Source organism: Abrus precatorius, unplaced genomic scaffold (assembly GCF_003935025.1).
Source record: "Abrus precatorius isolate BTA unplaced genomic scaffold, Abrus_2018 Scaffold11, whole genome shotgun sequence".
Taxonomy (NCBI): Eukaryota; Viridiplantae; Streptophyta; class Magnoliopsida; order Fabales; family Fabaceae; genus Abrus; species Abrus precatorius.
In genome coordinates, this window is record NW_020874303.1 from 22,215,074 (window position 1) to 22,242,277 (window position 27,204).

The 27,204-nt window shown below is 32.7% G+C and overlaps 4 protein-coding genes across 5 annotated transcripts; 3 read left to right on the forward strand and 1 right to left on the reverse strand.

The window, feature by feature from the left end:
• Nucleotides 1–155: 155 nt before the first annotated feature.
• LOC113856279 (sm-like protein LSM7) lies at nucleotides 156–3,304 on the forward strand. The gene is made up of 5 exons (XM_027488031.1): nucleotides 156–287; nucleotides 473–554; nucleotides 776–847; nucleotides 1,908–1,960; nucleotides 2,901–3,304. The coding sequence occupies exons 1-5, from the start codon at nucleotides 285–287 to the stop codon at nucleotides 2,988–2,990; spliced, it is 300 nt and encodes a 99-aa protein (XP_027343832.1). The 5' UTR covers nucleotides 156–284; the 3' UTR covers nucleotides 2,991–3,304.
• A 2,019-nt stretch (nucleotides 3,305–5,323) lies between these two features.
• On the forward strand, nucleotides 5,324–11,509 carry LOC113854825 (MACPF domain-containing protein At4g24290-like). Its single transcript, XM_027486073.1, has 7 exons — nucleotides 5,324–6,083; nucleotides 6,216–6,454; nucleotides 6,902–7,103; nucleotides 7,179–7,256; nucleotides 7,338–7,521; nucleotides 8,097–8,263; nucleotides 10,616–11,509. Exons 1-7 carry the CDS (start codon nucleotides 5,808–5,810, stop codon nucleotides 11,318–11,320), a joined length of 1,851 nt encoding a protein of 616 aa, XP_027341874.1. The 5' UTR covers nucleotides 5,324–5,807; the 3' UTR covers nucleotides 11,321–11,509.
• Nucleotides 11,510–13,661: 2,152 nt separating this feature from the next.
• Nucleotides 13,662–15,096, reverse strand: LOC113855403 (rho GDP-dissociation inhibitor 1-like). Of its 2 annotated transcripts, none has more exons than XM_027487037.1 (5): nucleotides 14,814–15,096; nucleotides 14,671–14,737; nucleotides 14,146–14,364; nucleotides 13,912–14,036; nucleotides 13,662–13,818 (listed from the first exon to the last, which is right to left on the reverse strand). In XM_027487037.1, exons 1-5 carry the CDS (start codon nucleotides 15,030–15,032, stop codon nucleotides 13,738–13,740), a joined length of 711 nt encoding a protein of 236 aa, XP_027342838.1. In that variant the 5' UTR covers nucleotides 15,033–15,096; the 3' UTR covers nucleotides 13,662–13,737. The 2 variants fall into 2 exon arrangements, with proteins under 2 accessions (XP_027342838.1, XP_027342837.1); XM_027487036.1 differs by having other exon boundaries at nucleotides 13,912–14,069.
• Nucleotides 15,097–16,997: 1,901 nt separating this feature from the next.
• LOC113856176 (probable DNA primase large subunit) lies at nucleotides 16,998–25,143 on the forward strand. Its single transcript, XM_027487894.1, has 20 exons — nucleotides 16,998–17,211; nucleotides 17,532–17,593; nucleotides 17,707–17,810; nucleotides 18,161–18,242; nucleotides 18,323–18,382; nucleotides 18,527–18,584; nucleotides 18,978–18,997; nucleotides 19,924–20,007; nucleotides 20,101–20,165; nucleotides 20,279–20,327; nucleotides 20,401–20,448; nucleotides 20,542–20,631; nucleotides 20,780–20,839; nucleotides 21,387–21,446; nucleotides 21,775–21,849; nucleotides 22,042–22,127; nucleotides 23,779–23,872; nucleotides 23,960–24,067; nucleotides 24,664–24,729; nucleotides 25,035–25,143. Exons 1-19 carry the CDS (start codon nucleotides 17,061–17,063, stop codon nucleotides 24,679–24,681), a joined length of 1,374 nt encoding a protein of 457 aa, XP_027343695.1. The 5' UTR covers nucleotides 16,998–17,060; the 3' UTR covers nucleotides 24,682–24,729; nucleotides 25,035–25,143.
• The last annotated feature ends 2,061 nt before the right edge of the window (nucleotides 25,144–27,204 follow it).

Below are 27,204 nucleotides of genomic sequence, written 5' to 3' on the forward strand. Positions count from 1 at the left end.
TTAAAAATTAAAAAATCGTAATAAAATCTTTCAAATATTTTATCAAAAAATACATTTATATCCCAATTTCAGTATTTCGTTTCAAATGTCGTTTCCGTTTCGGCTTCATTCTTCTCCAAGAAAATATATATTGAGCTCGCTGTTGCTCTCCTCTCTCTCTCTCTCTATATCTTCAAGCCCATTCTTTCTTTTTATTACTCTCGCTTTCTTACTTCACACACACACCCACACAAAGTAGCAATTAATTGAACTTAAACGAAGCCCGACTCCTCTTCAATTTAGGCATGGTAAGTTTCCTCAAACCCCAATAGCATCTTCAAAATCATTTCTTTTCTCTCTCTCTCTCTTTTTGTGGTTTGCACCCTTTTTCTTGCAAACAAATGTAATTTATTTTCATTTATGCTTTTTTGTTTGAAATTTGAATGCTCTTTTTGGTCTGTCATTTTATTTTCTTGTTTTAATAATTGAATAGTCGGGTAGGAAAGAAACGGTTCTGGACCTTGCGAAGTTCGTAGACAAAGGCGTTCAAGTTAAGCTTACTGGTGGCAGACAAGGTTACCCAATATCTGTCTTTCTTTATATTTATGTTAAAAAAATTATTTATTTAACTGGGTAATGAATTATTTATAAATTTGTTTATTTTTTTGTTTAAATTACAAGTACTCAACTGAAAATTTTGAACATTAAGTATTCAACTGAGAGTTATCTTTCACAATTAATGTGCAAGTAAACTCTTTTATATATTTTTGTTGTATTATATTTTGTTGGATTGCAGTGACAGGGACTCTAAAGGGTTATGATCAATTACTTAATCTCGTCCTAGATGAAGCTGTAGAGTTTTTAAGAGGTAACTATTAAAGAGTAGGAGGATCTTGTTTTGCTGTTTGTTGATTTAATTCTTATTTTGTTATTATGTACTGCAAAGAGTGAGTGTATGATTTGCTTTTTTGCTGGGAAATTGCTTGATGAGATTTCCGATACAAAACTAAATCGTTATTTTGGTATTTAGTGAATTATTAGAAACTGCAAAAAGGGATTTTTACGACTCAGAGTGAAAGGTTAATGGAGTAACGACTATCATACTATTAAATGTCATGTTTTAGCATCATTTCCACTGCTTTTATGTTTAAGGAAGCGTTTGAAAGAGATTATGAAAGTGGTTTACTACCTTCCAATAAGCTTTTCTTTAGTTTATTTCAATAAAATTCACAAAGATGTTTATCCCAATAAGTTCTTTTTAGCTTAATTTGTTAAGGTCCACAATCAACCTTATGAATAAACTCTCATTTGATAAGAACTTATTGAATTAGTGCTTAATCTAGTTGTTTACCCAAATGCACCACAAGTGTAGAATATTTTAATCTTCATCCTTACCTGATTGAAGGGTCCAATTAAAATTACTTAGGGTGTGTTTGATAATGTCAATAATGAAAATTAAATGCAGATTTAGCATTGAACTCTTAATAAACAAATAATATAAGCATTTGAATGGAAGATATTTAAAAATTTTCTTACTAATTAAGCACTGGATTTACTTATTTTCTTAATTTGCTGATTGAATTCAGTATCTTTTTATGTATTTTTGTTTCAGCTTTAATGATTCAAACATTCAAAATGGGATTTCCTTACAGAATTTGTTCAGTTCAGTTCTGAATTGAATTCTACTTTTAGATGGACATGACATGTCAATGTAACTATACTTCTAGAGACTATAGTTGTATTATTATATGTGCCAAAAGAGCTGATTTAGTTTTTATAGTTCTTATGCTTGTGTGACTCCACAATCAGCATTACACTTTTTTATAAATTTCACTACTAAAAATAATATTTTAGCTTATTCTTAAAAATAATATTTTGTTTCCTTCCCTTTTTCTAAAAGGAGATTACATTTGTCCCTTGTGCTGCAGATCCTGATGATCCTCTCAAAACTACTGATCAGACCAGACATCTTGGCTTAATTGTATGTTTTCTTCTACAACATCAAATGAGTGTCAAAATTGCACCTTCTGGCTCAAAAAGCTTGATTATGATCTATGCTGAAAATTTTTATGTCATGCATGGATATGTAAACTGTAAACTGATTTTCTGAAACCTGCATATTTTTCTCCCTTAGCTGAAAATTTTTAGATGGAATAGATGAAAAGGTGCACATAATTTGTTATATAGACAAATTGTTTCAAATTAAATTAATGAGAGCTTAAAAAAAAGTTGGCACAAATGAACATGTGATAAGGAGAATATCATGAATGAACCTAAATAAAAGTTGCAGATCATTTCTTGTACGCTATTTCTCACACTTAAATCTCCTATCTTTTATTTTCCCCTGAACCATTGTGCTGATACCTGTGCTGTTAACTATACTCTCTATTGTGAATGTCATGCTTCATTGAAAATTCACATCTTCATTTCTGTGAGAAAAATGTCAAAATTTCACAATTTTGATTAGAATTACAGTCCAAGCCTATAGGAGAGATCAATTATAGACTTCCGTAAAACATAAGCAACATCTTTCATTTTTCTAATATCAATATATTGGCCACTGTCTTCTTCCCCTTATCCCTCTCAAGGCAACAAGTGTAGCTTATTTCAAGGCAATTCATTTATAGTAAAGCAATTGACAAATTTTGGCCATATTAACTCTTTATTGAGTGAAAAGTTGTATTTTTTTCTTTATGATCGGCTTTCTTTAGATGTGTATGCTGATTGTTTAAATTTCATAAATTTTAGAATTTCCTATGCCTCTAGTAAAAGCACTTATCACACATAAAAGCATTTCCTGAGAAAAAAAAGGAAAATTCACGACCATATGCATAGTTTTTTTGAATTATTCTGTCATTTTCTTTTGTTAGTTTGAATTGTTTTGGCTTTACCAATGAATGCTTCATTACCTCATAATGTAGGTTTGTAGAGGAACTGCTGTCATGCTTGTGTCCCCAACTGATGGTACAGATGAGATTGCCAACCCCTTTATACAGCCTGATGGGGCCTAAGTGGGAAATATTTGTACCTTCTAATCTGTATGCTGATCAATCCCATTATCGCTCTGCTACTGCGCCCATTAATATTAATATGGAGATTCTGATTAGCATTTTGTCTATTTTGTAAGCTTGGATATTTTGTCTATCTTTGATGCTTTGAATTATAGAATATCACAAATTGCATCCTCTTGTGATGTGTCCTCAGCTGCTTTGGATAAATGATTTATCATGGCTTACATTTGAACTTAAGTTCAAAGCTAATCCAAACTTAATCCTAATAGAAGTTCTTTGTGGCACCTTTTATAACATTTACTTTCCTTCTCATCCTTGATTTCATCAATTGCCACATTCACGCGGTGGACTTTCTTATCATGAGTTTGGCTACCGAATTTATTTTCGCGTAACATTCGTTTTGACATCAACTTTGCTTTTGTTTTTTTGGTACAAAAGAAAAGGGCGAAGGAATTGAGGGAGGGAAAGAGATGTGTGATTTTTACATGTGACAGAGTTTGAACCTTGTTTCTTACATTTCATGTCTCTAATATATTACTAAGGACACCACCAACTTTGCCCCTTTCGATTTTTTAAGGGATCATGGAAATCTCTATCTGAAATTTTTTAAGGGATCATGGAAATCTCTATCTGAAGGTCAATGGCTCACATAAATGGGTCCAAACCAAATATCAGATTCGTCTAGTCTTAGCAGCTATGTGGCAAGTTACCCTCTTTCCTTTTTTATTTTTGTTTTTCTTTGTTTCTATTATTTTTACTTCATTTTCATGTAAATCAATTTTTTAGGGAGGTTTTTTTTTATCTATGATATTCTTAATATTAGCATTATTATTATGTTATTTTGAATCTATATTATTATTTTTGAGATTTTAAAAAACGAATGAATATTTTGAATAATTTTAAGCTGACAATAAGAGTATTTAAAATTTTATTATCGTTTAAAGTTTTGAATTAATATTATGGCGTTCAAAACTAACTATTAGAAAGGCCAAAAGTGTCAGAGTGGAGAAATGTTAATAGGAACTTTATTCATAGTTTGTTCACTATTGTTATAAATTTATTTATATTAAAATGAACTAAATCATAATATGTTTTTCAGGAAAGTATATTTTAAAACACAAAAGAAAGATCGAATAATTCAAACATATCTAACAGAAGGGAGTGTAGTTTTTTTTTCGTGGCTTAAAACGAAGTATTGATGAGGGAAGATTGTTTCCTTCCAGCTTCACCGCATGTTATAAAGGAAATTTTTACCTACTCGAGCATGATGTGATACACATGGCAATATTTAAAAGTTAAAACCTTCATGACCTTGTTGATACTTTTTTATTGTATTTCTTGAGTGATAAGCGAATATTAATTCGTCATGGAAAATCTATTCTATTTTAAGTGCTGAGAGGAACTGTGTTAGGTTTAGCCAGAAGGGAAAATTAATCAAATACAGCTTTGAAAGTTGACACAAAGGTATTTTAAGAAGTCATGGCGTTAGAAGTGGGAGTGGAACTGAAATTCATTGAAAAAATGCTTCTGAAGCCGTTGGAGGTAGGAAATTGTATTAAAATGTGACCGATATAATTGTCGTGATTATCAAATTAGCTTAGCTGTTATCGACAATTAAAAAAAAGGGGTAAAAGGAGTAGATTATTTTGGTCTCATAATTATTTTTCAAAATTAATATATGTATTGTGAACAATTTGTTTGAGCAAATCATTAACTTTCTAAAGTAGGTATTGGCTTGATATTTTTATATCAAATATTGTTTTATCCTTGATTGTCAAAATTTCATTGCCAACTTGTAGAAGATACTTGTTAAATGTTGAGAAGAAGGCAAGATTAAAGATAAATAAAAGATAACTCTAAAGAGTTAGTGGAGTAAGAAAAAATATTTCATTTCATGTTGTAAGTTTAAATTTTCGCTCATTTTCTTAGAATAAAGAAAACATAAGTCCTATACAAAGATTCTTTTAAGTCTCACGACTTTCTTTAACTTGTAACGGGACACCTTCTTCCTCTAAAAATTTATGACTAAATAGTAAAAATAAAGAACGGATGAGCATGCTTCTATTATACGAAACTTCGATGTCAGACAGAAGCACTTCGTCACTCATTAATATTTTCTATTTTATTTTGCACAAACTCATTTTCAATTTCAATTAGGCATTATAAAAAAAACTCCATTTTAAAAATCTGTCTCGTGTCCGTGAAGGAGCAAGAAGAGTGTGTGTGTGTGTGTGTCTGTGTCTGTGTGTGAGAGAGAGAGATGTGAGATGGGTCCGTTTTGTATTCCCTTGAATTGCATGATTGTTGGTATTATTATAGAACAAGAGTGTGAACTGGTAAAAGAGTAGTAGGTAAAGTCCAATGAGAGAGAAGAGAGTAAAGTAACGGCAAAACACATGACAAGGTTGAGTTTGACAGAGCGATACCCATTATTTTCAAACACTGATTCATACGTTGATTGATAGACAGATATTACATTCCACCCTTTCCACTTTCAGCTTGTTCCCTTCCCTCATACCAAATCAAAGTACTCTTTTAAACTTAGCTTAACGTTCTCCTTCCAATAACGTTCTTCGTTATTTAGATTCTTCACCTTCTCTCTGCAGCTAATAATACCCATTTCCACAAAAACACCAAAGCCAACACCTTTTCTTTGTCCTCTTCTTCCTATTGCAATAAAACCACCCTTTGGCCCACACCCACATGGCATAGCAAACCCATTTGGTCGGTTAAGTAGGGTTGGGTTGGGTTGGGTTGGCATCATAAACCTTAAGTCTCTCTCTTCTTTGGAAATCCCTAATTTTTTTGGGTTGGGGGATGGCGGTGGAGCAGGGTGTTGAGATGGTGGCATTGGAGTGTTTGGGTAAAGGGTTTGATTTGGCTAGTGATTTTCGTCTGAGATTTGCTAAGGGAATTCGTGAAGGAAAGAGTAGTGGTAGTAGTAGGAGGTTGGTGGTGCTTGATGAACAGAACAAGAGGGATATCTTGATTCCTGGAACTGGAGGAATTACCATTAGAGGGGTTTCTGAGAATATTCGTTGTGATAAAGGGGATAGAATTCGCTTCAAGTCTGATGTACTTGAATTCAACCAGGTCCATTTTCATTGCTGAGTTGAGATTTGTGCTTGATTTTATTTCTCTCTCTCTCTCTCTCTCTCTCTCTCTCTCTCTCTTTGTATTGTGTGTCTGTGTATTGTTGTTGCATCACTCTTTCTTTCCTTGCAGATGTCTGAGTTGCTTAACCAGAAATCAGCAGTGCAAGGAAAAGTGCCTTCTGGCTACTTTAATGCTCTTTTTGATTTGAGTGGTGATTGGTTTCGTGATGCTGCTGACACCAAATATCTTGCTTTTGACGGCTATTTCATTTCACTATACTATTTGCACCTTACTGCTTCCCCACTAATACTGCAAGAGGAGGTAAAGAAGTCTGTTCCGGCCCAGTGGGATCCAGCTTCGTTGTCTAGGTAAACATAAACACTTAAATATAACAATCTTTTAGAATAGATACATGATGGGATCTTTGTTTTCCTGGTGTAAAAATAACTTGTTAGAACTTTCTATAACGTCCAGTGAGGTTAAGTTTTGTAAATTCAATTTGTCATTGGTTTTTATACTCTCATCATTTTCACCATCTCTACAAAGTTTAGCATCATTGTTAACCAAGAACCGGTTGATAAAAGAATGTAATATCTTCTCACCTTTGGCATGAGGCTCTGGTTACCTTTTTAGACTGAGTCCCTGTCTCCTTGGTACTCGTTGGTAGCACTGATTTCAGTTGACGTTAATTGGCGCTATCATGTTTGAATGTTTTATAAACGAAACAGTTTGGCTGAGTAATTGATGGTGATAATTTGAATGGTGCATAATTTTGGGTTGATAAGTATGTGATGCTAATCAATTTTGTTAGGCAGGTTCATCCAGACATATGGTACACACATAATAGTAGGTATGGCTGTTGGAGGTCAAGATGTAATCTGTGTCAAACAAAAACATTCTTCGAAGATTCCTCCTGGTGATCTCAGAAGACATCTGGAGGATCTTGGAGATTTTTTATTTTCAGATGTGAGAAGCCCTTCTTTACTGCAGAGGAAGACAGCAGATGGCAAACAGAAGGTATGGTGCGCTATCTTTTGAAACTTTATCATGTTGTGTTGCTTTTCTGTTGACGCAATCTCTCTATTCTTGTAGGTCCCTGAGGTCTTTAACCGAGTGATGCAATCAAACACAATGCAGTTCACTAGTATTTCAGAAACATCAAGCAAGGAAGTAAGCCCCAAAAGAGAAATATTACCATTTGAAATAAATAATTTTTCTTGGCTGTAAATATAGTGCTTTATCTTGAAACAGGGTCTGACTATCATCTGCTCAAAAAGAGGAGGAGATATATTCAAGCACAGTCACTCAAATTGGCTCCAGACAGTGCCTTCTAACCCTGAAGCAATTCTTTTCAAGTTTGTTCCTATTTCCTCTCTTCTGACAGGAATTCCTGGAAGTGGCTATCTTAGTCATGCAATCAATCTGTATTTACGCTGTACGTTCTAATCAGATTTACCAATGATACTACAATCTTCCAACTTTATCCAAATCATTTTATGTCTTTTACTGTTTGTACATTTTTACCATTCTCCAAAATAAAAACTAGGGAAGAGGAAGAATTCAATTGACATCCTTTGACTCTAAATGTGCAGTTGTGTCCTTAAACATAAACATACTAGATGGTGGTTTGACTTCCCAATGTGTGCATAATGCTCCTCTTGACAGACATCTGTCCAACTTTTGATGATAGTTGTCATGTGCCTATCACACCAAACTCATGGCTAGCAGTGACAATTTCAGTCATTAGGAACATTTCAAACATGTTAGGAAATCTTAGGACCATCTTGTATATTTTTTAAGTTTAAGGCAGAAACTGCATGGTGTAAAGTTGAAGGGTGTTGGTTCAATTTTTTTTGCAAAATACTATGTTTTGGCTCTAAAATTAATCTTTTCATGCTTTATATTTCTATACATTATGTTTCCAAGCCATCACTTCTTGCACAGTACCACTCTTTTATTTCTTTATTGCTAAGGTACACAACACTTCATTGATTAACTTGTTCTCTTCAGATAAGCCCTCTCCTGATGATTTACAATATTTTTTGGAGTTTCAAATTCCAAGGCAATGGGCACCCATGTTTTGCGAGCTTCCTCTCAGGCATCAGCGGAGAAAGAGTTCTTCCCCAGCCCTGCGATTTAGTTTCATGGGTCCGAAGCTTCATATCATCTCTACACAGGTACTGTTAACCAAACTCTCGTCTTGAGCAGGTATTGCATGTGTTGGACTATACTCTTAAGTCTTACATATGAGTTTAATATTTTCCTTTCAGAAACAGTTCACTTGATTAGTGTCATGATTTTCTCCAGCTCTGGTTAGTGATAAATTTAGCTGGGGTATTGTATGAATCTTGAAGATAATTTAACCAGCTTCTTTCTCTATCCTACCTAATTCTTTTATTGGATACTTTCATTGTTAATATGTTACCATTCTTGGGTTTTTCTTGTACATCTTATTTCATATGTATTGTTGTCCTCTGAAAAGGACCTGTAGGAGTGTGAAATCGATGGTATCAAGTTGGATTATGATGTAAATTTTGTGACAAATGTCTTGATGAATCCCAATATTCTGGGGTTAACTAGGTGTGAGGTGCTCTCACACAAAAAAGGGAGAATTGATTGGGAAAGACATTGACTTTATTTTATATTCCTAGAAATTTCATTATTGAAATTTAGGAGAGAAATGCAAGAGAATAAGATATACTCCTTGAAGAAACAGCAAAATAGAAAAAGAATTTATTGTTTGAACTTAAAATATGTGAAATTAAATAAATAAGAATTTAAATATAAAACTAATTAAAAAGAAATTAAAATAACGCAGCCTCTGACAATAAATTAATTAAGAAAAAACTAAGACATATGATTTCACCTTTATATTTCTCTATGTTCATTTTTAGATTAATTTCAATTTAAGTTTCCTTATGATTGTCAACCACTCATATACATGCAAGAAAGAAACCCCTCTAAAGTAGCTATTAGCCTAGCATGACAAAGAAACTAGGAGGACCACTTTATTTGATGAGAGGTGACTGTGACATCTAAAAATTATCCTGGAAAATATTGGGGTACTTCCCCAATTTTAGGCATTGACTCTAGAAAATTCTAGTGTTACTTTAATCTAATAGTGCACTTTGTATTACTAATTTGGTCAGGTATTAGTACTACTAGTTATATAAAGGACAGAAAAGAATGACTGAATGTTGTGTGTTTCTTGTACACACGTCTCTATTATTTATAATGTAATAGGATACATAATAACTAATCAAATCCCTAAAAATAAAGTAATCAATATCTACAAAGATATACATGAGATAATTATAATATTTGCAATAATGACTAAGTGATAAATTAAATTATCTGACACTTCCCCTCAAGTTGGCGTATATATGTCATATATGTCAAGCTTATTACAGATATATTCAACTTGAGAACCTATAACAAAGTTGTTAAACATGTCAGCTAACTGATCACTAAAATGGACAAGGTCGGTTTTAATTTTCCAATAAGCACCTTTTATTTTAAAGTGATAATCAATTTTTATGTGTTTGATTTTCTCACTAAAGATTGAGTTTGATTAAATGTAAAACACAGCCTAATTCTCACAAATAAGTTGTAGCTTGAATGTCTCCCAACTTTAGTTGTTGGAGTAGTTGTCAAAGCCGCATAAACTCATATGTGGTTGCTATTATAGTACCGTGTTTACCTTGTTTTTTCATGAGATCCAATTTCCTTTAATAAGAACATAATATCCACTAGCAAGAATACCAAAACCTATAATATAAGGAGACATGCCAAGATAAAAGATATTCCAAGACTCAATGCTTTATGCTACTAAATGTTGAGCAGTAAATTACTGACAAGAGCATAAGATATGTGCAGCAGGGATGAAGATGTTGTGGTGAATGAGTGGAGTGGACATACGATCGAGAGTGAATACATTAGAGAGAAAGTAGGGGTAGCACCTATGGAGGAATATATGGTAAATTTCACCTAAGTTGATTTAGCCATGTGAGAAAAGGTGCTGCTAGTTGTTTAACATTCTGACTACTTGCCCCTCTTGCATGACAGTTTGCAAGCTATATGGCTGAGCCCTATTGGGTTATTTACAGTTACCAACAAGATACTCAGTCATGCATGCTTAGTCTGGACCAGAAAGTCACACCTAAGGCTCCAAAGGCGAGCACCTCAACCAAGAAGAGGTGCTAAAATGTCAAATTTCCTGGGGCATGCCTTTGACTACAGTGGAAGTGACAGAATGCTATATATATATATATATATATATAAATGTGAAGCTTGGGATGACCTTTTTTTTAGTGGATCATATACTTCTGGACTTTCCGTGAACTTTCCACCTCTGATTATTTGGGATGTGATTGTTTCAGAGAGAGATCTCAGAAATGTACTCACTTCCAACATGTCATATTATGAGTTCATATGTGCTGCATTATAGGGATTTATCTCTCCTTTTATTTTTCTCCCCTCAGCTTTTCTCTGCTGGCAATTACCCTGAGTTCACATTTACAAACTTTCAGGTGGTAAGCGAACAAAAACCTGTGGTTGGCCTCCGCTTGTACTTGGAGGGCAGGAAATGTGACAGACTTGCTTTGCATATACATCATCTTTCAAGCCTCCCAAATAAGATGATCCTTTCTTCAGGAACCTCAACTCAAACCATGCCATCTATGTGGCGAGGATCTGATGATAATGAATCAAGTGACCAATTTCTGGAGCCAATCAGATGGAGGAGATTCTCAAATGTGTGCACAGCAGTTGTTAAGCATGACCCTAACTGGTTAAACAGTTCAAGAGGTGTTTATATTGTAACTGGTGCACAACTTCTTAGCAAAGGGAATTGGCCAAGGAATGTGCTTCATCTGCGTCTCCTCTTTACTCATATACCCAATTGCAGTATCCGGAAGACAGAGTGGGCTACTGCACCAGAGGCTTCAAGAAAATCATCTTTTCTCACAAATTTAAGCTCAACATTTTCATTCACACAGCAGAGCACCACTGGTCCTCCAAAGCAGGCTCCAACTGCACTTAACTCTGGCATTTATCCAGAGGGGCCACCGGTGCCCGTTCGATCCGGTAAACTACTTAAATATGTGGAGACAGCTGAGGTTGTGCGCGGACCGCATGATGCTCCTGGCCATTGGTTAGTGACAGCTGCAAAGCTTGTGGCCGATGGTGGTAAAATTGGATTACAGGTGAAGTTTGCATTGTTAGACTATTGGTGATTCCAGGGTACTATTCACCCTATCCAGAGTAATACATTGGATTGGATTGGTTGTCTGTGTTGTTGCTTCAATTTTATTTTTTTTCGAAACTATAGATCACTTGTATATATTCTTTCTAAAGGCTTTGTACAGGACAGTATAAATGAGTGGCTGTTGACATCAGGCAATAGAAATTTAAAATTTGGCTATTCTGCTAATTTTTATACTTTTTATGTTGGGATTTTAATAATCATCATCTTCAAAATGTATGTGACTACTAATTTAACTTTTATGTACGGTAATTTCAATACGGTGTAGTTTCACCTGTCAACTCGGAAATGGATGCATGCATAGGCTGCGTGTTGCACCCGACCAAAACACACGATTGATTTGATGTTATCTATATCATGTTTACCCCGTTAAATGTAATCAAACAAAGTTTCTTTGCGTGCGGGAATACTGAATCTGTTGGGTTAGGATTTTAGGACAGTTTCTGCATATCTTTAACTTGATATATGCTACCTGAAAATTTGATACATTGACAATAATTTTTAGGAAAAATAAAGGAGGCAGTGGAAAGAAGGATTAGGTGACCAATAATATTATCAATTATAGTACAAGGTGGTAATTTACGTGATGCTACCTACACAATTATATATAATTGTACTTGGCTTCACTTGCCCCTAATTGACAATCATAAGCTACTTCGGTAGTTAAATTTGGATAGGGATGTGCATTATGCAAGGGTGTGACTAATAGATGCCTAAGAACTATTCCTAATATCCCCTGCATTGAAAAGTAGCCAACTGCAATTCCTGTGTGGGGTTTTTCCGATTGTTGTAATAATGATCATACTAGTATTATGCGACTTTACTTGGAAACAAAGGAAGCTTAATTGCGTTGGGTCAAAACTTTGAGGCCCAACAAAGCCCAAATTGTTCGCCGAAACACCGGTCCTCTTCGTTTCAAGGACTTCGCAAATTGCAGCACTCAATTCACAGTAAAATGGTCAAACTTCATCTTCTGTTGACCCACTGCTCATATTGTTTCAAATTAATTTTCGCTCATAAGAGTAATTCTAACATTGTTCGTATTATAAATTAGTCATAATTGAATTCAAATAATTTTACTAAAATTATTATTTTTATTTATTTTATTAACTTAAACTTTTAAGACTAGATTTAAACAATTTAAATAGCCATTTTTATAGATATTTTTTAAATAAAATAATAAAATCAATTTTTTTATTTAACCAAACTAAGGTATGACAAATGTCAGGTCCCATCAACATCCTGTATGTTATAAGTGGAAAGTTTGATGCATCATGTCATTATCAAAGGATAAAAATTGATACAAGAATTGAAGACATTTAGCATTACGCAATATATTCTTCAGAAAGCTACAATCGAAGTTTACAGAGCGTACAATGGTAACCCAAATGCGCTAAGAGTGTGAAAAATGAAATAAATTGAATTGAGATGAGCATTTGGGACCAATGCAATGCCCCACAGCACGTGTATCAAGATATTTCTTCACACCTTATACAATCAATCAAAGTTCTTAACTACCTCGACCATGATACGATTTATCAACGAGAAAAGTGAAAACTAGCAGTAGCGTCTAAGATCAGGAAATGAAAAGTTGATCGTTCAATCCTGAATCTCAAGTTCACTTTTTTGTTTTAACTTTAAACAACCATGAATCCAGCACAATGAACAAACATTAGCTGCCGATAAACTGCCATTTCATTTCAGAAGCCAGAGGTAAATTTTTTCTAGAGTCAGAAATATTTTTTTAGTTTATTTCTAGAATTAGATTCATGAAAATAAAATATTTAAAATATTACTCGAGTTTAAATTTCAATAAATCTAACTATAAATATTCAGAGATAAAATTGTCACCTATAATAATTCCAACAATTCAAGAAAATATACAATTTCTTTCATATTCTTTATCTTAAAATTTTGGATGATAATAAATTATTTGAGTGAAATTCTATTTTACAATTTTTATGATTTGAACCGTTAGGAAACGGCATGTGGTCCTCATATGATAAAAGCTTTTGGACCACCAAGAATTGATGGTGCTTTTGGCAATTTGCTTGAGAAAGCAGAAGCAGTAGTTGAGGACATTTGTTGATTTCTATTTCTTTATCCACACATGGGGTCCATTTCTACCCCATCCCTTCACACCTCACACTCTCAACAGATAATAACAATTAACTCTTCGAGGCATCTTAGGTGAAATGAGTGCGATTTTCACCAGCGATAGAATATAAGGAGAGGATTTGCACGATCATCATCATCATGTAGCATGCATGTTCCCAATTTCACTAACTGAATTTAATAAACAAAAAGTTGGATTTCAATCTGTTCCAAAATGACATAAGATGACAGATGAAAAAAAATCCACCAACAAATTTACTTAAGATTGGAATCTCAAATGTGAGTAGGCCAATTCTTCTGAATTTCAAAGTGATAGCTGGTATCCAAGTAGCATTTACGATCATCATCTACAAACTGAAGATAGAAAACTAAGTTAGTTCTTCATACTAACAAAAATAATAATAATGAACCAATTCAACATTATATGGTGTAATTTAATTTTCTTACTTTGGTTCTTGCTGAATAGGTTCCCCTAGCAAACAAGCCCGAAGGGGTAGTGTCGTCTTCCAATTCATAAGTATATGGTTCCTGCCTTGGGCTATAAGTTCCCAACATTTTTTTGGTGTTGTCCACTATTTCAATAAATTCATGAATGCCAAATATAACTAAGACAATTCAAGATATGGCTATTTAATTATTTTAACTTGTAAACACAAGAGGAGGTTTATTCTAATGTCTCACCTCTAACCCCAGTTTTCCAAACAACATTGGAGTATTTGAGGCCAGAAACAATGTTGTTGGAGACAGTGAAAGAGAATTTCAAGCGGTATTGACTTCCTTCCTTAAGGGTGAAGATGCTCTTTTTAGAATCACCAGTAAATGGAATTGGTAGGATGAGGTCAGGCCTACCGGGGCATGTTATGGTGAGGCTCACTATCTTCACTTCTGGATCTTTGTTCTCTGGATTACAACAAAAGGGCTTTTAAATGAAACTTCATGATACAAATATGTTATAACAAAATGCAAAATCACCCTATGCTTTGTGTTCACCTTGGACAAAATTTCATCTAAATTCATCATCTCAAGAACAAGGTGAGTCAAGAGAGTTAGTTAACACTTAAAAAAAAAAGGGTTATCTTGTAAATGAAAAAAAGAGAGAACTATATTAAAACAAGAGTTTTCAACACAGAAGCACCATTAATGTCACATAATCATTTATTGAATTGAGTTTATTCACTTGGAAAAACAGTAAGGGAAGCTCAGTACCTCCAATAGCAGACATATCAATACTTCCAAGAAGTTGTTCCTTCCATTTTCTCAAACTTTCATCATCCTTTGAAAGACAAGAGAAAATTGGTCAAATTATTGAATAGCACTTTCATCAAAGAACATCTGGAAAAGAATGTTACTTTATCTTTCTCAAGCTGTTCCTTGAGGGAAAACTGAGGGCCTAGATCCAATTCCAACTTGGGGTGTTCCTCTTCTTCTTGCTCAATTTCTTCAGCATCATCACTGTAAGGAAGCTGGTGTGGTTCCCCAACAACCTTGTTGGTTCCTTTGTTTTTGAGCTCTTCATCCAAATGAGCATTATAGGGAACATCCTTGGTTGTGGACACAGCAGCAGACATTGTCAACCTCTGTATAGTTGTGCCAAATTTAGAGCTCTCTTTCTTGTCTTGGCTAAACTTTCAGGATAATAATTTTGAAATGAAATTGATACTGATATGTTATAATTTCATATGTTTATTTTATTATGTGTATGCAATGCAATTACTGGTAGTTGAATTTTAGAGGAGGGAACAGTAACATTGACGCGGTGAATGTGGGCCTGAGAAAATCAAATGGTAACGAAAAACGGTTGGAATAAAGTTGGTAGGGAACCACTAATGGTGGAGAAGGTCATATAACAAATAAATTGAGACATTTTATATTCTTATAAATATATATAATTTACATTGTGTAATATGACAATCTTTTTTGGTAACAGTGTAATATCACAATACGAATGTTGTTGTAAGTCGTCAACAAATCAAAATTATTAATTAGTGTCCATATAAGTTCATTCAGTTGACAAATTCAATTGGTTGACTCAAATTTTAAGTTTAATTTCAGGCAGTTTTATATCTCTCTGTATCAATATTATATAAAATAAAAGGTTTTTCATTAATGGATGCCTACCAAAAAAATGTTTTAACTGAGGTAAAATGTCTTTTGAAATATACCTCAGTTATGTTAACATTCAAATTTTACCTAAATTCTCTTATTTCAGATGTTAGGCTTACATTTTCAGAGATTTAATTATTATTACATTTTCCTTTCCTTAGTTGAGGAAAAGTGACTAAAATTATATTGACCTCTTCTAAAAGAAATGCTTTGCACGCACAAATTTCTATTCACTCTGTTCGTAACGTTGTATATTATTTTGCTGCTAATTTTTTTCAGGTGAAGTCCCTGTAGAAGGAATTTACGAATGGAATTTAATAGGTGATTGTGTTATCTTATATTTTATTTTTAAAAACAATTCTTTAATAGAAATTAAACTGGCTTTAGATGTTTTTTTAATATTAAAACCACTTCAAACTCTTATTAAAACGGGTTGAATTGGGTGAACTTATTAAACCATAAAGAAAGTTCTTAACACTTTTTATCCCTGTTCACATTTTAAGTTTATGCTTATTAAGTCAAATAAATCAAATATTTGAACAAACAAAAATATCACTTCAAACAAAAATTATTTCAATTACAAAAATAACTGAAAAAAAATTAAAACCAGCTTTTGAAATTAATTTTAAGTAATTAAAATGATAAAATTGTATGAAAAAAATTAACACTAAAAATACAAAAAAAAAAAACATTATGTTTAAATGTTTAAATTTAACTTACAGGATTGTTGTTTATAACACTATTAAAATATAATTTCAATAACAAAAAATAATTTACAGTTAGACAATTGAAATATATAAAACTGAAATATAAAACCATTAAAAATTCAAAATCATAGTACATGTTTGGTTTTACTATTAAAACTCTAAAAGCTATATTTAGGCAACAGATTCGCACAGGTAGAACACACTTTAATTTCTACATTCTAAAATTAAAATTTTATTCTTAAATGTAAATACATTTTTATTATACAGCTTTACTTTAAAAGGTTTTTAAATTATCGTTTTTTTTCCTTTCATGTTGTGATTTCATATTGTGTTTTTTTTACATTAAGAATTTAAATTTAAAACTTCGACCTAAATCTACTTTTTTTATATTAATTTTTTATCTTAAATTTTAATGAACAACACTAAATGTTAATTATTTTAAAAAAATTTAAAGCACTTTTTTTCTTAAATTTAAGCTATTCATATTTTACTTAAATTAAAAATATTAGTAAAGTAAACGTGTTTAAAAATTAGTTAAGTTAAATACCTTAAAATTAATAAATTTTAATAATTATTTAAATAATAATTTTAATTTTTATTTGATGTGATCCAGCTAATTTATGATTTTATTTTTCTTTAACATAATACCTTAAGAAAAAAGAGCATTTCCCGCCATTTTGCGCCCTGGAGCCAAATAATTTGGCGCGGATATCAGAATCTGCAAGCAACTCAAACGCTTACCCTACACACTTTCAGGTTGAGATTGCAAAGAGAAGAAAGAAAGTTATGGAAGTTGTTCGCTCTCAGAATCGCAGGAACTTCTTGTCATCCTCGAACGACGCCGTTGTTGTTTCCACCCTTCCCCTCTATCGCTCTGCTCCCACACTCGAAGTCAGGCTCGAGGATTTCGAGTCCTTCGCCATCGATCGTCTTCGAGGTCCATTTTCTTCATCTTTGTGTTTTTATCGTTTTCTGCTTCTTCCAATTCGTTAGATCTGCTTCCAAATCCCCCTGTGTTCGTGCCTAGGGTTTCGATAATCTACTCTGCTTTTAACTTCGTTAAATTAAGAAACGAAGGAAAAAAAGAGTGGCATCTTGTGGCTTGAGTTTGTGTTTGCAGTGAAGACCTGAAATCTTCAAGCGATTCGTGTTGTTTTATTTTGGTATATTAAATTAGTATCAACATTTGTATGTGTTTATGGAACTTCAAATGTCGCTTTGTCGATCATCATTGATGAATACGATTGCTTGTTGCAGTTCTGAAGGGGATTTCTGATGGTTTGTCACGTGGAAAGAAACCGGATGAAATGGAAAATTTGGTAAAATTCTGAAATTGACAGTGTTGATATATTAGATTCTGTCTAGTGATTGATCGAGAAAAAGAAAAGACACTGTCTGATGGACCATTTCCATGTGAACCTCCCTCATACAGGTAAATGACTTGTTGAAAGTGAATATGAGACATCAACATGCGTCTGAGGTTTTGAACAAGGATATTATATCTCATTTTGTTCTACGTTTGGTGTATTGCAGAACGTAAGAGCTTCTCTCTTTTATGCTTTCTTTTTTACTGTTGTTCCGTGCCATTTAAATTAGTCTTACACTATGCAGTTGTTTGACAAATAACACCTGATCAATATAAACGGAAGATTGCCACTTATTGAATAAATTGGTGATGATGAGAGTTTAAACCATTAACACCAATTACTGTATCGATCATATTTTAAACCTGTGTATTAAAGTAATCCCAAATGACAGTTTCCCCACACCAAAACGAGGAACAAATTCAAACACTTCAGTAAAAAAATAGTTATATGGAATCCCGATTATCTTTCTAAATTATTCCCTATATGCTAAAATACGTAATTATTCACCTGCATTCCTAGGGAGGACTTGAGGAAATGGTTTCTTTCTATGGAATCTGCACTCTTTCGCTACCGTTTTCGTCTTCTGAATGCTGATGCTCAGGTAAAATATGCCTTTACTATATAGTTTTTGCATTTCAAATTAGGTTCTTATTTTTCTATATTTTTCTTATGAATGCGCAGAGGGCAGTCATGGATGAATTTAACCTTCCTTATAGGGCTGTTAGCAATATGGAATATGAGGTAATCTCATGCCATTTTTTATTGGTTTGGTCTCGACTTCTTGTACTGTAAATATTTCTCTGAAGTGGATTTATGCAAAACTGATTTAGTTTTAGGTACAAATACCTCTTAGTACCCTAAAGAAATGAAGCTTTTGGTTTTCAGAGCATAAAAGATAAACTGGGACAAGTTGCTCGTTCTATGGGTCAGCCTTTACCCACTGGTAGGAGCACATTGCCTTCTTTTTCCATTGACTATTTATCATATTGGTGTGGAACATCAGGAATTATTTGCACGCACCATGCGGGAGGTTGTTGAATGAATAGGAACATAACTGGTTGTTTCTACCTAAGGGTTAAGAGACATATTTCATTCTGTTTCTTTTGGATTCGTTTAGTATGTTAACCCACTACTGAACTAGCAGTTGCATGCATTAATTTTTGAAAATAGATATCTTGGATCAAGTGGTAGATTTGCATTGCTATTTTAAATGAAAAAAGAATAAATCTAAAGTTTTTGAAATTCATGCCTCATTTCTCTTCTTGAAATTTTATTTAGTGTTTGTTATTACTCTTTCTAATCTAATGAGCATATTTTTTGCTTGTACTTTTTGCAGCTGATGCTATCTTCTACAAGGTATGCGTGTTATCGTTTTTTTTTTGTCCTACTCATTTCTTGCCTTACAAATGAATAGATCCACACACTGGGTTAACATAATGGCAGTTCTACTTTAAATAATAACTCAATGACTGTTTTTAAAATATTTATTTTTCTTCTCTGTAGAAAGTAGGTTCTCTTGTTCAATAAAAATATTCAATTCTAATGATGCTTCCTTGTTACGGAAGAAAATCCTGAATCAAAACTCCCCTCCTTACAAAGGAAAAAAAAAGCAGTTAACTAGTTAAATAAGCTTTTGGTCTCTCAGCAAAACTATTATTATCCTTGGGTCCCTTTGTGATTTTCAAAAGCTTGCTTTTGTATGTGGGTGAGGAAGTAAAAAAAAACAGAGAGGTCTTCTCTCAACACCTCTAGTTGTGTTCCTTTGGGATCTCAGGATGAAGAAAAATGATTGGTGAAGGTTTTGAGAATGATGGGCCTTGTTATTTTGACTTCTTGAAGTTCCTTCATTCTTTCTTGAAAGTTTAAGATATCTTTCCCTTTCTTTTCTGTTGCTGCTTGGATCACTCCTCTTTGAAAACATACTCTTGTTCCTTCTTTGTACCTTGGGGCTAGGTACAGTAATCATCAACACCAACAAACCCATTTATAACTTAATCATATTAACATTTTAGATCCTTCAAGCCCAAAGAGTTTACTTTGTTACTCTGTTGATAATTTTTCTCACATGACTTGATCGTTTCTTGTTGAAGCTTGGAAGATCATTAAGGGATTATTTATTTACTTCAGTGACATTACAATGAAATGAAAACTCAGTTTGATTTTTCTATTCATATTTTTGTTTTGTCAACACTAATAAATATGGTGAAGGATCTTCATGATTTTATAGTTCATGCAATGATATTCTCCCTCTCAATTTTTGAGCTACTACATTTCCCATATAGGTACCATTTGAAGATGTTCCAGAGCTTGTTGCTGGACGAAAAGTGTTTATAAATCAAGGATATGCATATGTTGCAATGAATCAGGTTGACTAGCAATTACTTTCTATTTATTCTTGCTCTAAATCATGGATTGGTCACAGTAAATCTTGTTTATGTTTTGATCTGTCTCCTTCCTAGATTGTTTCACTTCTAGCCACACTATTCCGCAGTCAGCTGTCAAAAACACTCATCCTTACTAACAGGTTTTGCAAGTCATTTTGATCTCTATAAGATTTTCTTATGTGCTCTCATTTTTTTTTTCTTTAAATGTGATTTTGGGATTTAAGATTCTTAGAGGTTCATCTAATTATTGCAGAAAATGGACATCTTCAATTAGAGAACAAGAGAAACATAGGTTGACTCCTGTAAGTGTGGTTGTACTCTTTCTATATTGACAGATACTTTCTTTGTTATACCTATAACTGGGTTTCTATGTAGATTGTGGAAGCCCTGTGCTCAAGTTATCTGGGTCCTGATTATTCTCAGGTAATTCAAGTATATTTATTAATTCATCTCTGTTACTAGATATTTTTGTGATTTTGGCTTGACAATGGCCACTTTGATTGTAAACCTCTGCAGTCAAGAGAATATGCTGATATATCATTAAAGGACATTGATCAAGTTGCCAAGAGCTCATTTCCTTTGTGCATGCGTCACCTTTTTGATAAGGTTAGAGATTGGTTATAGATTATGCTTTTGATTTGATTTATCTGTAATTTCTTTCTTTTTGCTTATCTTTTATTTTTTTTTTTGAGATTCCATATATTGTTTTTCAGTTTTGTCTCATCTGCCCTGATGTATACTACTTTTTATGCAGCTGAAAGAGGATCATCATTTAAAGCATGGAGGGAGGATGCAACTAGGCCTCTTTCTCAAGGTTGCTTTTGGCTACCATCTGAGCATAATAAAAATACTCTGGAATCTATGTTGTTAAAAGTTTGAGGCATTGAAGGAGGCTTGATACTTAACATGCTGTTTATTTACACAAGAGATATGTGTGGAAAAATGTCCTGTGCCTTGTGTTGACAAATTAATCAGTGCTTTTTATACCTGTAAATTTATGACCGCCTGTGTCTGAGAATTTTATGTCACTATCTTTCACACTTTTGACTCATTTCAATTGGGCAAAATGCAGTTTCCACATTGAAGAACACGTATTTATGGTTGTATGATTATGCTAGGTTCTAAATGTTGGTACTTATTTGTAGCATTGTCAAAGAAATACACTTTTCTTCACTTCCATTCTAATTTATTTTGAATTTTTTCATGGGAATGCGCTTGATTGGTGGAGAAACTCAATTAGATGTCTTAATCCATTTACTTCTTGATTACTGTTTATCTCTCTCCCCCGCCCCCTCCCCCCACCCCCTTCTATGTCTTCAGTGTTCTCTTATCATTTTTTCATTTCTCAATAATGTCAGTAGGGTGTCGGCTTGAATCTGGATGATGCACTTGCATTTTGGAGGGCAGAGTTCTCTAAAAAGGTAAGTATAATTCTTGTAAATTATCTCTTATGTAAAGTAAAATCTTACAAATTCCTTCAAAATTTGAAGTTTAATATGTGGTATTGCATGTATTTTTAGTTGCATGAACAGTGAATTAGAATTAAAACAGTTTTGAGTTAGTAGTTTTTGCATATTATTTCACGATACTTTAAGTCATTTTAAATCTGTATACCTGTCTATTCAATTTATTCTGTATCTCTCTAAACATCCTGGTACATAGTCTTTGAATAGGTATTTCATAAGCATGTGCTTCTTTCTTTTTATCTAATTACTTTCATGATTAATCAAATGTAAGATCTTCTTGTAGGTTGGTTTGGAGAAGTTTGAGAAGCAATATGCATATAACATACGGCATAATTATGGAAAGGAAGGGAAGAGAACTGTAAGTTTTAAACTTCCGCACTGATTTGTAGGATATTTCATATTTCATACTTTAAATATATTCGTTTACTGATGACGTGTCATTGCCATTTTATCCCTTAAAACTAGACTTTCAACCAGTTTCAGTGTGGTTGTATGCATAATGCATGCATATGATGAGTTTCATCAAGTAATATTTTGATGTATGTTACAGGATTATACCCCCTATTCTTGTCAAAAGGTTATTTCCTCAACTCCTGGTGCTGGGGATCAGCATGGTTGTCCCTATCGGCATTTCAGGTCACACTTAATACTTGTGCTATCAAATGGATAATTTAGCTTTAAGAGTTGGGTATGTGAAAGAAAATGTTTTCTCTAGTCTTACATGATAAATTATTTAATAAAATTATAACTCTGGTTTTTGGTGTCACAATTCTTGCTTTGTGAAGACTATGATCTATTGTGATTTAGGGTTTAGGGTTTATCCACTAATCAGCCAAGCTACCCATTTGAAAGGTTTATACACTAGGAGACATAGGAAATAACTAGTAACAGATCTGCATTAGGAGTATGAGAAGTGCCAACACATTCTAATACACTTATTTTAACAATCTCTATAATTAACTAAATTTATTGAAAGTTATAAAAGTTTGAGTGAGTCTCATTAAATCAAGAGTGAAAATTATGAAATTCAGAGTAGGATCCATGTGTTTTGTGTTTTTTCAGTAAATTTAGCTAATGACTGAGGGTGTATTAGAGAGTGTTAGAGCGTGTTGTGATCATTTCTTTTTAAGAGTATAGTGATAGTAGAGCTGATGGCATATAGGCATTCATAGAAAAGAACTGGTAGCAGTTCTATATTAGGAGTATATTTGATAGAATTTTGCAGACAAAGAATCTGTAGGGGACTTATGTCTCTGGCACTGCAAGTTCATTGTTATACTGTGTGATTTGTATTCAGTAGTATATTTTGTTAGTTTGTATGAAGTGCTCTGTCAAATTATGAGTTTCTCTTGACTGTACCACAATATTTATTTCTCTTTTCTGATTAGTAAGTTAAGGTTTTTCTGTAAAATGTAGCATTTAGACTTCTACATCTTATTTGCATTCTGTTGAAGCTAAATACTAAAATGTCATTGGTACATTTTCAAGATAATAAATAACTCAATAATTTTAATTTCTTTTATCGTAATAACAGTCTTTGTCATTGACAAACCTAATAGTAGAAGATTCAAGAGCGATTTAAAATCCCTTCTCCGCTTGCATGACATTTTTACTTTGTAGTCTGTAAATCAGTGCTTTAATTATAAATAAATTAATTTTATATTGGAAATGATAATAGTTCACGCATTTAGGAAATAATATGTCCATGTATCTCCTGTTAAAAAACATTTAGTGTTCATGGGTATTAGTGTCTAGGATGTTGTACTCAATATTAGCCTCGCAAATAGTCCCCATTACGTCTATTAAGAGTCTATGGATGCTTTGTATAACTTGTGTATTACACTATCTCTCGAATAAGAAGGCATTCTCATTCTGAATTCTCACTGAAACTTCCTGTTCTATCTTTCTTTCTCCTTCTCTCCCTCTAAATTTAACATTAGTCACTGTGTTTCAGAAATAGTTCATGTTTCAGTTAATATTGTTTGTACTTTGTAAATGTAATGAATATTCTGGTTGTAAATCTAATGGTGGAATTTGGGCGTAGCACAAAGCTGGCTCTATTCTTGGTCATGCTCTTTGTTCTTAATTTGCATGGATAAGTATGGGGGTTCTTAATTTGCACAAATCATAGGGAGGAAGCTGCGTATGGAATAAAGTTGAACGCATTATTATTTACTCTTTTTAATTGTCATTGGAAATGGTTATTCTGTTGTTGAGTCTCTTTCTTTGACAGTATATTTGTATGGACGTGACTTATTTTTCACTGATGCCATGTGAATTTCAATAGCGAAGAGAACCTAAGAGCTGCTCTCAGCAGAATGGGGGTGAACAGTCGATCAATGGAAGATGTGATAGACAAAGTGAGAAATAGACATTATCAGGTAGGTCTTTGTCCAATCCTCTGAACTTAAATAATCAGTTTTATCCGTTGGATTAGACATCTGATTATATGGATAATGTTTGTGCAGTTGGCTTGCACTTTGACATTTGAAGCTCTTCATGGCATGCCGTGTGATGCAGGGATTAATCATCCAAATCAATACTTCAGTGACAGTCGAAAGATTTTACAGTCAAAGGTAGACTACATTTTATTAATTGTGATTCAAACCAATACTTGTGAATTACAAAGGCAATCACATGTTCACAATTACAAACTAGCTAGGTTTGGGATATGATGCGTTGTCTTTGCTAGATATATGTTTTTCTTTTCCATAATACAGGCCACAGGTGTACTCTGCTTTATGCTTACTTGTGTCCTGGATTGTGATTATTTTTTAGGGCATATCCTGGATAGATTGCTAGTCCTTGCCTTTGTTCTTGTCTAACACACTAAACCTGAAACTGGATATGTTGAATGTCAAATTATAACAATTTTTGCACATGGTTAAGAAGGGAGATGGTCAATGTTGGTGGGTAAATGCAATTGTTCCACGAATTCTGCATTATCTCTTGGCTAGGCCAAGTTTGCAACGGTTTTGCAGAATGTATATAATTCCCACAGTACATATAGTGTAATGGTGGACCTTCATAACATAGTGAATAATATCACAAAGTTGGGGAGAATTTTTTTAACATCTGACTTTGCTGACCTGCTGAATACCTTGTAATCTGCTTTTATGCTTAGTCACCTAGTGTGATATTACTCTTCATATTTTTATTTTTTTTAATGCAGAAGGATTCTTCAGCCTAGAGAGAATTTTTGTTATTGCGGAGGACTGATGTGCTGGGGACCTTTCAGGTTAACTTTTGAACCTTCTGTCTTCTTTTTCCCTTAATCTTCTCTATACTTTTCTCTTTCTGGTTGTGTTCGAAGCTGAAAAACCTATGCTAATTGTTTTTGCAAACCTATATATGGTTGCATTCATTGAAATATACATGTTAATAAAATAATGAATATTTCACTATTTCTAGCTATACCTTTACTAATATTTCAGATTCCTAAAATCTACGATTGTCTACCTTTTAAATTTAATGTAATTGAATCGAACTTAAGTAATAATATCTACATTTGTATCCAAAAGTAACCTATGGCTATTACTGTAGGGCGGCATACATTTTCTTGAAGTCAAGTTAAAAGGCATCAAGTGGCATTTCCTTTTATGTTAGTGGTTAAATCTCTCTTCTATACCATTTAGGCATGTCGTTGGTGCCTCTAGTGATGGATGTACAGACCAGACTGTGGTTGGAAATCTGGCACGAATTGGATATTTATTTAGTATTTGTTCATCTTTGTAGCCACACGCCTGGATATAACCTGTTTGTATATTAATTTAGGTATGTGTAAAATGGAAGACGATGTAACACAATTATGCGAAGAAATTGTCACAATGTAAAAATGACATTCTTGAAAGCGACAATTTAAATCGAATATTGATTGTAAACTAAATTGCGGTGGAATGTTGGATGTGCTGGGTAGTTTCAAGGTTGTCCTGAGGTAATCGTTTAAGCCTTTCTAATTTCAACTGACGTGAAGATGAACAGCTTACTCTAAGGCAGGGTAATCTTTGATATATTGGAGAGGTTGCATTTAAGGATTTGGATCTTCTATTTTATTGAACAGCGTATGGTCATATTATAGAGATATATACATTTTTAATCAAATTTAATTACATCTTACAACTATTCTGAATGGGTTTTTATTTGATAGAAATTTTCCTTCTCTTTTCAACATAACTGTATAATGTTAGTGTACCACATGAGGATCTAGATTGGTACATTTAACAGATATTATTTTATCTTGCATACATAGTGACCGGTACGTCCGCGAGATTTGAAGACTGGGCTATTGATCGTTTTTCCGTTCAGTACCGAGGTGGCATGACTTTCCAAAATTAAACTAAGCTGAAATTAATTTACAATGCAGTTTTTTACGTACAGTTGAATGACAGCAATAATTTCTATTCTGTAAACCCCCTTTACAATATAAACCAAAATACAATTACTAAAATTATAGACGTTGTTTGAGAAAAATTTTTTTACTAATTCTTATTTTAAGGACATTGATTAATGAATAATAAATGTATTCTATAAATATTTTTATGTAAAACATGTTAAATGATTTTTATATTAATATAATAAATAATTTTTAATAAAAAAAAAGCATTACTTTTGTATCTTTAATTAGCAAAACTGAAATAAGTTTTTTAAGTTTCATTTAGATAGTTACAAAATTATGTAGTAATAATAGGGAAATATATTTAAATGAAGAAAGCTTAGATTTGAATGTGTGGTTTTACTCTCTCTGGTCTTTTTTATAAGAATAAAATAAAATATTTTCTTAATTTTTATTATAAAAAATAAATGATAGATTTAAGATGTATTAATTGTTAAATTTCTTTTATGCCTTTCTTTTATTAGTATAATTAAATATACAAATTATTAATTACATCATTTAATATCATAGGTAATTTTGAAATAAAATTTATATTTATGAAAAACATAACATGCTTAATTATTTTTTTTAATTTTAATGATTTAGTTTTTTGTTTTTTATAAAAAAAGACGGAAGGAAATATATTATAAGTGTAATTAATGCTATTTTCTAATTAAATTGACAATTTATTTTGATAATTTTTATTGATTTTAATTATTGAGATAATAATAGTTGCGTACATAAAAAAAAATAGCTATACTTATTTGTAAGTTTTATCCTTTTAAAATGTTTCGAACAAATTCATTATTTTTTTTTTGGTTTACCACCGAGTTTAAATTCAGTGACCCAACCTTCTTTATTGGGCATATTTCAAATCCTTTTTAAAAATAACTTGTACCCAAGTTTTATTCTTACAAAAAAATACTCAAGATACGTATGGTGCAAAGGTTGGCCCAATCCCAACCTTTTTTTTATTTTTGACGATAAAAGAAAACACTTAAAATTTGCGAGGTCAAATAAGCATAATATAGTTTAACGGATGCCAAGGTTTCAAGTAGTGATGAATACTTTAACTATTAACGTCGGGGGCAAAGAAATTCCCAATTTTTTCACTACATTATCCTGATAGCTTAAATGATTGTATTTTGGGTAAATGTTTTTTAGTTCCTAAAAGTTACGATCTGATTGATATAATATCAACTATAAGTACTCCATGTTTAAAGGGCCCTTACATTAAGAGATATCTTAAAAATAAAATCATGAATTTTGGCATAATAATATATTTTTTTATGAAAATATTAGTTCTTGATATAATTACAATTAATTTAATGATTTTATCAA

Excerpts from the sequence above, each read along its gene's own strand:
- LOC113856176 (XM_027487894.1), top strand. The coding sequence starts at position 17,061 with ATGGAAGTTGTTCGCTCTCAGAATCGCAGGAACTTCTTGTCATCCTCG. Across the intron at positions 20,008-20,100 it reads CATATGTTGCAATGAATCAG|ATTGTTTCACTTCTAGCCAC; the intron begins GTTGACTAGCAA and ends TCTCCTTCCTAG. Across the intron at positions 20,166-20,278 it reads ACACTCATCCTTACTAACAG|AAAATGGACATCTTCAATTA; the intron begins GTTTTGCAAGTC and ends TAATTATTGCAG.
- LOC113854825 (XM_027486073.1), top strand. The coding sequence starts at position 5,808 with ATGGCGGTGGAGCAGGGTGTTGAGATGGTGGCATTGGAGTGTTTGGGT. Across the intron at positions 7,104-7,178 it reads CAGCAGATGGCAAACAGAAG|GTCCCTGAGGTCTTTAACCG; the intron begins GTATGGTGCGCT and ends CTATTCTTGTAG. Across the intron at positions 7,522-8,096 it reads AATCAATCTGTATTTACGCT|ATAAGCCCTCTCCTGATGAT; the intron begins GTACGTTCTAAT and ends TGTTCTCTTCAG.
- LOC113856279 (XM_027488031.1), top strand. Across the intron at positions 555-775 it reads GCTTACTGGTGGCAGACAAG|TGACAGGGACTCTAAAGGGT; the intron begins GTTACCCAATAT and ends GTTGGATTGCAG. Across the intron at positions 848-1,907 it reads AGCTGTAGAGTTTTTAAGAG|ATCCTGATGATCCTCTCAAA; the intron begins GTAACTATTAAA and ends CTTGTGCTGCAG.
- LOC113855403 (XM_027487036.1), bottom strand. The coding sequence starts at position 15,032 with ATGTCTGCTGCTGTGTCCACAACCAAGGATGTTCCCTATAATGCTCAT. Across the intron at positions 14,365-14,670 it reads TGATATGTCTGCTATTGGAG|AGAACAAAGATCCAGAAGTG; the intron begins GTACTGAGCTTC and ends GTTGTAATCCAG. Across the intron at positions 13,819-13,911 it reads CCTATTCAGCAAGAACCAAA|TTTGTAGATGATGATCGTAA; the intron begins GTAAGAAAATTA and ends TTCTATCTTCAG.